Consider the following 12,471-nt stretch of genomic DNA (forward strand, 5'->3'; position numbering starts at 1 on the left):
AGCGCTTTTTTGTTAAAAGCACTATACAAACAAACTTGACTTCACTTGACTTGACTTGGCTAGTTGTTTACACTAAAGCAGCTGTTTTGGTTTGCTCGACCACCAGCTGTTTTACCGGAAGTGAAATTGCTAAGAAAAGTCATGTGACTGGAACCCGAGGATACCTGAATAATGATTACAGAAATTAAAGTGTGTGATATAAACTCCACATTATTGCTAATTTTCTTCTGAATATTTACAACCTGTCAGGAGTTTGACATTTAGCTCTTGGTACTCTGTTAGACAAATTGGGTTCTTCGATGGTTCACTGGATAATTAAGGGTTCTTAGCTTCTTTCTCTGCTGCTTTTCATGAGGAAACACTGCTGCAGGGTTCTGTGTAGAATAATCCTCTCGCCTCTGACCCCACACCAGCATTCAAGATCTGTGAAGAGGATGTTTGTCAGCTTTTTCGCAGACAGAAGATCAGGAAGGCACCTGGCCCAGATGGTGTATCACCCTCCTGTCTGAAGGTCTGTGCTGATCAGCTGGCTCCCATCTTCACCCAGATCTTCAGTAGATCCCTGGAGCTGTGTGAAGTCCCCTCATGCTTCAAACGCTCCACAATAATCCCGGTTCCCAAGAAAACCACCATCACAGGACTGAATGACTACAGGCCTGTAGCTCTCACATCTGTAGTCATGAAGTCCTTCGAGAGACTGGTGTTGTCACACCTGAAGGACATCACAGACCCCCTGCTGGACCCCCTGCAGTTTGCCTACCGGGCAAACAGGTCAGCGGATGATGCAATCAATATGGGACTGCACTACATCCTGCAACACCTTGACTCTGCAGGGACGTACGCCAGGATTCTGTTCGTGGACTTCAGTTCGGCATTCAACACCATTGTTCCAGACATCCTCCACACCAAGCTCACCCAGCTCACTGTGCCCTCCTCCACCTGTCAGTGGATTACAAACTTCCTGACTGACAGGAAGCAGCAGGTGAGGATGGGGAGCTTCATATCCAGCACTCGGACTGTCAGCACTGGCGCCCCACAAGGGTGTGTGCTCTCCCCACTGCTCTTCTCCCTTTATACCAACGACTGCACCTCAAGAGACCCGTCTGTTAAACTCCTGAAATTTGCAGACGATACAACGGTCATCGCCCTCATCCGGGACAGTGACGAGTCTGCATACAGACGGGAGGTTGAACGGCTGGTCTGGTGGTGTGGTCAGAACAATCTGGAGCTGAACACGCTCAAAACTGTGGAGATGACAGTGGACTTTAGGAGGACCCCCCCACTCTGCTGCCCATCACCATCAACAACAACACTGTGACTGCCGTTGAGAGCTTCAGGTTTCTGGGTTCCACAATCTCTCAGGACTTGAAGTGGGAGACAAACACAGTCACTATCATTAAAAAGGCCCAGCAGAGGTTGTACTTTCTGCGCCAGCTCAGGAAGCTCAACCTGCCTAAGGAGCTGCTGACACAATTCTACTCTGCCATCGTTCAGTCTGTTCTCTGCTCTTCCATCACTGTTTGGTTTGGATCGGTCACCAAACAGGAGAAGAACAGACTGCAACGGACAATAAGGTCTGCAGAGAAAATTATTGGTGTCAACCTGCCCTCCATTCAAGACTTGTACTTGTCCAGAGTCAGGAAACGGGCAGGTAACATCTCTGCAGACACATCACACCCTGGTAACAATTTGTTTAATCTTCTCCCCTCAGGGAAGCGATATAGATCTCTGTATGTAAAAACAACCAGACACAAGAACAGTTTCTTCCCTCAGGCTGTCTCTGTGATGAACAGCTAAAATACAGATTCATACATCAGTAATATCACTTGCAAAATATCTGCACACTCGTACTGTCATTCTGTGCTCACTGTTACTTATATTATATTTATACTTATTTAAATTTACTATTCATCTTTGCACTATGCACCATATTGCACCAAAAGGGAAATCCTTTCTGTGATGAACAGCTAAAATCCAGATTCATATATCAGTAATATCACTTGTAAAATATCTGAACACTTATACCGTCATTCTGTGCACACTGTATACTTTATATTTATTTAACTATTCCATACTTGACTTACCTGGATTACTTTGCACTATGCACCTATTTTTGTTGTTGTTATTTACTTGTTTGTTTGATTTTGTGTCTACGCTTTTTTATCTGTTTTGTACTATGAGAGCCAAGTGAACCGGAGTCAAATTCCTCGTGTGTGTCCACATACCTGGCAATTAAAGTGTTTCTGATTTCTGATTACAAACTCTGATAAGTTTTCCTCAAAGAATTAATTGAATTAAGAACGTGTTATTAAAGTGCTAAAAGGCTCTACTTGGAATCCTTTCTGACATCTACATAGAAGCTTCAGGAGAACAACCCCAGAGGAATAGAAGAAACCTTAATGTTACAGGAGACCTGAGCAAACCAAGTGAACCACAATGAAGCCTCAAGGACACAGAACCCGAGTACATATCAGATCAGGAGGATGAAGTGAAACCTCCAAAAAGGGAACGCTCATGCCAACACTCTGTGTGTGTTTACAGGGAAAAATGGCAAATTGAAATGGCACAAATTAAAGATCATCCAGATTTAGAGTCACACTCATGATTTCTGGATTGTTAGCAGTGTGCCACAAGGAGGACAGAAATCAGAAAGCTTAATTGGTACAAGATCTGACACTCAGTCTCCAGCAAACCACAACAAAGAATCCCAGATGAGCCTGTGAGAACGAAAGCAAAGGAGAAACTAAAGGCATATAAAGTTAGGACCATCAGGGAAGAAACCAGGACACAAAAGATTTCTTTTCTGAACCTTTTCTTGTCTTGACATTCTGATGTCAGCTGTTTAAGATTATCTTTCATCTTGGCTCATGCAAATAATGCTCCTGCAAGGTCCCCAGTCTTTACAAAATCATAGCTAATCGCTTAAATTCAATCGGTGTAAGGCTAGCATAGCACTGTGACTAATGACACACTAGCTGTGTCCAAAATCACTCACTCACTCAGTCACTACTCCCTACTCAAAATTCTGTTTAAAGGACTATATAGTGAGCTCATCTGTAAAATGAAAAAAGACTTTCGGGCATTACTCCGCCACGGCATTATTTACTGTATGTCATTACTGTTGCACAATTAAAATGTGCCAGATCAGCCAGCTGGTGGGTTTTCAAAAGAATAAATACATATTATACTGAGTGTATTTCCCACATTAATAAATACAAAGTACTTTGTGTCTGCTACATCTTTCAGTTCTTTTAAATCAAAGCTGGATAGTTTCTTCTTTGCCGCTGCCTTTTATTAAATCAAATTTGAGGCTTTTGATGAATTCCTCACTCTGCACTGTAACTTTTATTCTTGTATTTTAATCTGTCTTATTCTATTTTAGCTTTTTTCTATTCTCTTACTATTTTTAATTGTACTTGAATGTCCGTTTATGGTGTTTCTTCCTCCGTCCAGTCAAGTCAAGTCAAGTCAAGTTTTTTTGTATAGCGCTTTTAACAACAGACATTGTTGCAAAGCAGCTTTACAGAATTTTAATGACTTTAAACATGAGCTAATTTTATCCCTAATCTATCCCCAATGATGAAGCCTGTGGTGATGGTGGCAAGGAAAAACTCCCTCAGATGACATGAGGAAGAAACCTCGAGAAGAACCAGACTCAAAAGGGAACCCATCCTCATTTGGGTGAAATCCCAACTCCAACACACTTTTTTTTTTTTTTTCTTTCAGCGTGACCACAATGCATGATATTGCTTGGTTAGTGACCATCGGTTGTGCACTACTTTTCACGATGCATTGTGGGATACTATGAGTCCACGATATAGGGTGTAATAATTCTCACTGTACATTCGGACAGTACTACAAAATGGTGAACTCACTATATGGTCCACTATAGTGAGTAGTGAGTGATTTCGGACATAGGGTGAGTATTTAAATAACCTGGAAGCAGCCCTTAAACAGGCCAGTCACAGGTGGAGCTGATTAACTCCACCTCAGCTGATTAGCTCCACCTCAGATACCATCGCTGCTGCCCTCCATTATACCCTCTCCCACCTGGAAAACAAAAGACTCCTACATCAGAATACTCCTTGTTGACTACAGCTCTGCCTTCAACACAGTCATCCCCCACAAACTCACCCATAAATTGTCCACGCTTGGTTTGCACCCCACCCTCTGTGACTGGCTCCTCGACTTCCTGACTGGCAGGCCCCAGACTGTCAGGATTGGTAATAGGACTTCATCCAGCATTATCATAAACATTGGCACCCCACAGGGATGCATCCTCAGCCCCATACTCTACACCCTGTTCACCCACAACTGTGTCGCCTCACACAAGGACATCATCATCCTGAAGTTCGCAGACGACACCGCAGTGATAGGACGCATCACTGGCAGAGACGAAATGGCCTACAGGAGGAGGTGGCCAGTCTGGTGTCATGGTGTGAGGACAACAACCTCACCCTCAACATGGACAAGACAAAGGAGATGATAGTGGACATGAAGAAGGAGAGGAAACCTCATTGGCCACTGTTCATCCAGGAGCTTGAGGTGGAGAGGGTGAGCAGCTTCAAATACCTGGGTGTTCACATCAGTGAGGACCTCATGTGGACACCTAACACCACACAGCTGGTTAGGAAGGGTCAACAGCAACTGTACTTTTTGTGGAAGTTTGGTATGTCGTCCAAGATCCTCAGCAACTTCTACAGCTGTGTGATTGAGATCATCCTGACCAACTGCATCACTGTGTGGTACGGCAGCACTACAGCTATGGACCGCAAACGCCTGCAGAGGGTGGTGAAGACTGCTGAGAGGATCACCAGAACTCCACTGCCCTCTCTGCAGAGCATCTACCACCACAGAGTCCACAGGAGAGCTGCCTCCATCCTCAAAGACCCCACCCACCCCCAGCATGGACTGTTCACACTTCTACCCTCAGGCCGGAGGTACAGAAGTGTGAAATGCAGGACTGTCAGACTAATGAACTCTTTCTTTCCCATCGCCATCAGACTCCTGAACAGCTGACAGGAGTCTATAACCATGGACTACCTCCCTGTAAACTGTCCTTGACTGTTTACATCTGTTTACATTTGTTTGCACATGTTTGCATATTACTACCCTTTTTGCTGCTACGTTCAATCATTCTTATTTTTGTATTATACTGCCTATTTTGCACAACATTAGCTTTATTTTGTACTTTTTTTGCTTTTATTTTGCACTATATTGCCTTTACTTTGTATTATTTCTTCCACCTATTTACTGTTGTAATTGCTACTCATGGTGGACAGCAAACTAAGAATTTAATTGTGCATATGACAAACACTGAAACTTGGCACTAATTACTGAGTGGCAGCTCTCTGTCTCCCTCTGGTGGTATCTTGGAGCCATGGCAGCCTGCCCCTTACACTTCAAGGTTCCAAATTTTCATCATTTCCCCCCATCTGTTAGTCTGGTTAACACCAGACCATATCACAAGTGAAATATGGTCTGGAATCCGCCTATTGAATTTCTCGTAGGGGAGGTGTGGTTTACGATTGTCAACAGCCGTTTATTGGACGTTGCGAATGTCTATCATTTGGCGTATACGTACCCCATGGCTAATCATGGCAGTTGTACCCGGTGACGTAGTTAGAGCGGCGAAGAAGAGAAGGAAAGAGAAAGAGAAGGCAAAACAAAAATAGGAAAACAATGGCACCGAACGATTACTGCCGTTTGTGCAAGACAAATATGAGAGAAGCTGGTTTGGTTAGTTTGGTTCGTATCGCTCGCCGCTATGTTAAATGTGATCCGTAAACAGTCCCAAATAAACTACAAGCTTCCGTTTGTCGAGTAGTATGCGTCACCGTCTTTCCACCCCTCCCCACTCTCTGATTGGCTCCCTAACTCAGGTGAACCTTTAGACCATAGTTTCCATGCTGTCTTTTCAGATCGGAACGATTGTGCAAAGCAGCATGGGATTTCCTAGGCTACCCATCTGTACCAAACATTTCTGATTTACTATCGGCTACACATTTAAAAAAAGAAGTATTTGCATATTAATGAGTCTTTAACGCTATGGAATCATCAGAGTTTCTAGTTTTTCCAATCATTCTTTCAAAGAAGCTCAGAAATCTCACCTGCTTGATGGCCTGCAGCAGTTTTCCGTAGTTGTACACAATCACGATGAATGGAAGGATGAGGCAGAAAAAGAAAAGACAGACTATGTAGGACACATTGTTTGCTGTTCTGGTGGTCCAGTTGATGCTGCAGGTAGTACCAGGACCCTCGGGACTGTAGCGGCTCCACCCAAACAACGGAGGCATGGTCCACACCAGGGAGTAGATCCAGGAGAAAGCAATGCCCATGAAGACCTTACTGTAGCTGGTGATGTTGGCCTGCATGGTCACCATCATGGTGCAGTAACGTTCATATGACAGAGCAGCCAATGAGATCAGAGACACGATACCTACACCAGCAAGAGAGAGAGAGAAGATCATGATATCATCAGCATGTGCCTCTAACACAATCCTTTCTATCTTTTCTGAAGAAACTCCAAGAAAAAAAAATTGCCTTCTCAACCCTCAATTATTCTCATCTCATTATCTCTAGCCGCTTTATCCTGTTCTACAGAGTCGCAGGCAAGCTGGAGCCTATCCCAGCTGACTACAGGCGAAAGGCGGGGTACACCCTGGACAAGTCGCCAGGTCATCACAGAGCTGACACACAGACACAGACAACCATTCACACTCACACCTACAGTCAATTTAGAGTCACCAGTTAACCTAACCTGCATGTCTTTGGACTGTGGGGGAAACCGGAGCACCTGGAGGAAACCCACGCGGACACGGGGAGAACATGCAAACTCCGCAAAGAAAGGCCCTCGCCAGCCACGGGGCTCGAACCCGGACCTTCTTGCCGTGAGGCGACAGCACTAACCATTACACCACTGTGCCGCCCCACCCTAAATTATTATTATATGTAAATACATAAACTGTCAGATTACAGTGATGACATTTTATACAGAAAAGTTGCTGTTCACTGTATAAATGTATTTTTCACTATGTGAAGTTCTTCAGGCATGTTAATGCACTTGGATTAGTCTAATTCTGTTCATGCCTCAAATCACAATCTGAGAAACACAGTAGCAGCCATGAAAACAAACCCTCAACATCTGTTCAGAAACGCAAGAGGAAAGAGTTGAAAACATCAGCATTCTGCAATTTTGTTCATAATTTTTAAAGTTGAAATTTGTATAATGGTAGTTCAGTGTGAAGTATCTAAACTCTGGAGAGAAACTTTTCAGACTTGTTATTATACAGGACCAGTCAAAAGTTATAATTCAGTGTTTTTTTTCCTTATTTTGATGACTTAAAAGTCACTTCATGTCAAAGTAATGATGGATGTTGTTTCTCTTTACTTAGTTGTTCGGTTCTTGACATAATATGGATTACGACAGTTGTGGAATAGGGCTATTAATTGTATTTTTATTATTATTTACTGTTTGATCTCAGACGCATTAAGAAGGCAAAAAATTGCACTAATCACCTTTTGATGAGACACCTGTTAACTGAAAAGTGTTCCAGGTGACGACCTCATGAAGCTGGTTAAGATAATGCCAATAGTGTGCAAAGTGTCAAGGTAAATGCTGGATATTTTGAAGAATCTAAAATATCAAACATATTTTCTTTGTTTTTTTAACACTTCTTTTTGTTTACCACATAATTCCATACATGTTCCAGATGTTGTTTTATAGTTTTGGTGTCTTCAGTTTTGTTCTACAATGTAGAGAACAGTCATAATACAGAAACACCTATCAATGAGTAGAGTTACTTAGGGGTGTATAAACTATTGACTGGTCCTGTATATTAATGTCCTGTATACACAATGCAATCGAATGATTTGATGAGTGAAACAATGTGAAGTGCCACTCTACAGCACTGATTTCCATCACTCGTTAAAGGAGATACGCAGAACCATGGCCTCCCTTTCATTTATAAATGCCTTGAGACCTCAAGAATGGCACAGGAATAGTTTTAAGCGTTAACAATAAATCTAATATAGTAATTTTTATGATTAAAGTGATTCATATAGGTAGCGGTCTGAGTGAATGACCTTGACGTCCGTAACGTCACAGCAGGAAGTCTATCGGTCTCATCGTCATTTCCGCTATACTAAAACACAGAGCTGACTGCAACTCCGATTCTCCATTTTGAGCTAATTTATCGCCATGCCATGTACATGTGTTGCTGGCCGGTGCAGCAACACGACAGAAGGTGGATTTATGTTGCATTCATGGTCCAAGAATGTTCAAACTGCAAAGATTTGGACGCGTTTTGCGAGAAGTTCACGGGCACATTGGGTGCCTATGAAGTGGTCTCTCCTCTGCTCTGCACATTATACTGAGGACTCGTATGAGACCTCTGATCTGTTGAGGAGCGTTGGCTATAAGCCCGTACTGAAAGATGGTGCAGTACCAACAATGAAAGAAAAAGAAAACAAGAAAAGGAAAGTATTTTATTTTATTTTTAAAGGAAAGTGAGTTCAGTTGCACCAGTTCTCCCGAGTGAGCTGAGGGTTGTTGGTAAAACCCAGGATGGAACGGGATGGGACATATTGCTTGGGCAGTGATCTCCCCGCGGTTGTTGCTAAAACCGGTGGCATCCTGTTCCGTCCTGGGTTTTAGTAATTGCCTGAGCCGAGCAGTAATGGTAGTGTACTCAGTAATGGAGAAAATGGAGAATGAGTGGACCAGCCGTCTGATTTCTTCACTGGATTTTGCTGCCATGTCGCCCTTAAGTGAAAGAAGCGAATGAACGGAGAACTGAAAGAACAACTGAAAGTCAGATTGTTTCAAAACAATCGGCCACAAGCTCGGCCTTCAAGAAGCGAGAATACACACAGGTAAGCTCCGACTCTCATTTGGATACAAAACAACAAAAACGACACACGTTGTTTACCTGCATTTAGATTAATACATGTAACTTGTATTGTGTGTTTGTTAGCGGTATAAGATTATTTAATATGCTTCGGAATATGATTGTCTCAGTTCACCTGATTATTTAATTAGCCTTTTACGTTTTATCAGTGAAAATGCATGCATGTACATGTATGTTGCATAAGTTATAACACCTATCCTGTTTCAATGAGAGTCAACCCACAATCAGTGAAGTCAAATCAGTCTTAGTTGAGCAAGTCAGTAACAGTATTTCTTACTTTCACCATAATTTTTTATTTATATGACTTTGGTCTATAGCTGTCAAAGGCCTCAGCCTTAAAACCGGTTACCGCTGTAACGTCACGCACTCAGGGCTGGCTGGCTCAGTGGGGCAGCTCGAATGCCAACTTTGCGGTCAATTTTAACTCTCAAAAAAATATTTTTTGTATCTGTTTTAACGTTCATTAACATCTCACTGATTACTGCAGATTATGAAACATCTCCATCCACAGCTGCAGTACTGAGTCACATTCAACATCCAGAAGTTCCATCAAGAAAGTTCCTGGTGTTCAGAGTCAGATGCAGCTGCTTAAGTGGATTTTCTGAGCTCCACATTCAGATGGTTGCCATGTTTTTCTTGACTAGAAGCGTCCGAGACAGAGTTTTTCATTAATGTCTAGAGCTCAGATTCAGTGAGAGAAAATGTGGACTGAAGGACTGAGGAAAGAGACAGTTTAAAAATGGAAATGAAAAAAAAAATCACTTAACTATTGAATAATCTCTGAAAGTCTGTAGTTACATCTGAAGTCTGAATCCTGATGTTCACGATCATCCTCACTGCTTCACTCTACTCTGAATACGGCACATGGACACATTCTTCACTCACAGCTGACAAAGAACCGACATGCGCGTTCTCTCAATGCTGTGTCCCCGCAGAAGCAACACTTAACTTTTACAGTAATCTGAATTGTTATACACAGAGGACACATTTTCAATGGAATAAAAACGTGTTCTATTCCCTTCTAGTGGGTTTCATTCATTTGGTTTGATAGCATGCAATATTGTTAGCATATCGCTTATCCTATGTGTATTATGTCACTCTACCCAATGGAGAATGAGCGTTGAATATGGTTTACGATATTGCACGGTTGTCAAGACAACATAACGTCACACATCGGAGACGTAAAACTTCTGCACAAGTGAGCGACTGTGACAATTTGTAAACAAACATGGCCACCAGGTTTGCTTCGTTAAATACGGAAGATTTTGAGAAAAAATTTGAAAGAGAAAGATGCATTGAACACCTGAAAGGAATGTATAATAATAATAATAATAATAATAATAATAATATTGGCTGGCTTTTTTTCGTGGTATATCAGATATATTCCATTCAGCATGATATTGAACTCTTCAATTTCGAGTGGTATATCTGATATACCACTCAACACCAGCCAATATTATTTAAATATTCACTCTACAGAAATGTGTTTGGACAAACATCATGTCATCTTCAGTGAACTGCTGTTTTCGTCCTCAACACTGCGACGACTCTTCACTTTAACACCAATGTTCTAGACCTCCATGACATCTTTAAGCCCTTTGTACTTTAGAACCATTGTTGGCCCTCCTGGGGAACCCTTAAAGGATGGATCTAGAACCTTTCAGATGAGTGTTTTCCAATCAGAAGGGGAAAGTGTTCATCTCATCTCATTATCTGTAGCCGCTTTATCCTGTTCTACAGGATCGCAGGCAAGCTGGAGCCTATCCCAGCTGACTACGGGCGAAAGGCGGGGTACACCCTGGACAAGTCGCCAGGTCATCACAGGGCTGACACATAGACACAGACAACCATTCACACCTACGGTCAATTTAGAGTCACCAGTTAACCTAACCTGCATGTCTTTGGACTGTGGGGGAAACCGGAGCACCCGGAGGAAACCCACGCGGACACGGGGAGAACATGCAAACTCCACACAGAAAGGCCCTCGCCGGCCACGGGGCTCGAACCCGGACCTTCTTGCTGTGAGGCGACAGCGCTAACCACTACACCACCGTGCCACCCACGGAAAGTGTTCAAAGAGTTCAAAACTCTTTTAGAAGAAAAGGTTCCATAATGAGTTCTTCAAGGGCTGGATAATTAAGTGTTCTTAGCTTTCTAAAAGGGTTCTCCTTGTAAGTCTTTATGACAGGTTGGAGGATTCCTCTAGAGGGACAACTAAAGAAGGGTTCTACGTGTTTGGGAGGGTGTTCCACATATGAAGAGGAAAATGATCAGTAATAGTTTGTAGCGCGCGCTTACCCACTTAATACGCATCATACGCTTAGAACAAAAGAGCGTTCTTTGGATATGTAAAGGTTCTAACACTTACGCTGCAGGTATAAAGATGGTATTTGTTGATTGTAAATACTTAAAACAGAGTTTGTCCAGGCGGACTCTAAAGTTTTGTCATCCCTGAGGTTGATGCAGGACACATGAGTTAGAGAGGAGGCAGGTGACATCAGGCTGTTCATGCAGCTCCTGATGCTCAGGTGAGATCTTACCGAGGAAGGAGTTGATGAAGCCGTACCACACGCAGCCGTGCGCACCGATCAGCCACCGTCCCCGCGCGCTCGCGGCGAAGCTGAACGGCGTCCCGAGCACGCACACGAGCAGGTCGCTCAAGGAGATGCTCACGAGCATGCAGTTGATCGGCGAGCGCAGCGGCTTGTGACGGCAGAACAGCAGCAGCACGAGCGCGTTGTTCACGAAGCCGAACGCGCCGATGAAGCCGAGATACACGGCGACCATCACGTGACCGGTGGGACTCAGATCGCGTCCTCCGGGCGCGTGACTGCCGCTGGCGTGGATGCACGAGACGCAGTTACGGCTCAAGTTGGACGCGTTCATGAGACTCGAGTAATCCATCAAGGAGACCACGAAATGACCGCGTTAATAAAAACAAACAAACAAACAAACAAACAAACAAACAAACAAACAAACAAACTCTAAAAGCACCACCTGTGGAGCCACGCGTGACTTCACATTCACCAGCTTTTAAACGCGCTTTAATTCATCAGTAAAGTTATTTGATCTCGGAGAACATTCAGCACTCAGGATGGACTTCACGATTGCGGTCCGTTTCTTTACACCCCATTTGTTGGGCAGAAACGGATTTTTATTGCCCCCAGCGCGCGCGCGCGCCCACCCACCAGACGTGTGCGCTCAAGGACGCACACACACACACACACACACCAGAGTGTCTGCGCGATAAAATGAACCCGCAGTTGTGTGTATGACCTTTACACCGGCGCTCGGGTTGATGTCGCCATTTAAAGATAAATTTAGAAACGACCCTTTAAATAATAGACTTTAATTAACACCGTGGACACGAAGAGAGTTGATGGAGTCGCTTCTACACACTGCAGATGTTCTCTCAGCAGGGGAAAGGTTCATCCAACCAGACGGGAGGCTAAAGTTAATTCTACAAGGGTTCATTACAGAGTGCAGGAGAGAACGGAGTGTTTTAATGCTCGATTGGTCAGAAGACGTTCATTAATTTTCTATCACAGCAGCTCTGACAACA

General features: G+C 43.5%; 1 protein-coding gene across 1 annotated transcript in view; it reads right to left on the reverse strand.

Moving 5' to 3' along the window:
- tmtopsb (teleost multiple tissue opsin b) overlaps window positions 1-11,813 on the reverse strand; it is a 45,054-nt gene extending 33,241 nt beyond the window's left edge. Inside the window, exons 1-2 of the mRNA XM_060899698.1 lie at window positions 11,450-11,813; window positions 6,111-6,439 (exon numbers count right to left, since the gene is read on the reverse strand). Coding sequence (XP_060755681.1) covers window positions 6,111-6,439; window positions 11,450-11,813 — 693 coding nt within the window. The remainder of the gene's footprint in view (window positions 1-6,110; window positions 6,440-11,449) is intronic.
- Between the last annotated feature and the right edge of the window lie 658 nt (window positions 11,814-12,471).

This window comes from Neoarius graeffei, chromosome 19 (genome assembly GCF_027579695.1).
Source record: "Neoarius graeffei isolate fNeoGra1 chromosome 19, fNeoGra1.pri, whole genome shotgun sequence".
NCBI lineage: Eukaryota > Metazoa > Chordata > Actinopteri > Siluriformes > Ariidae > Neoarius > Neoarius graeffei.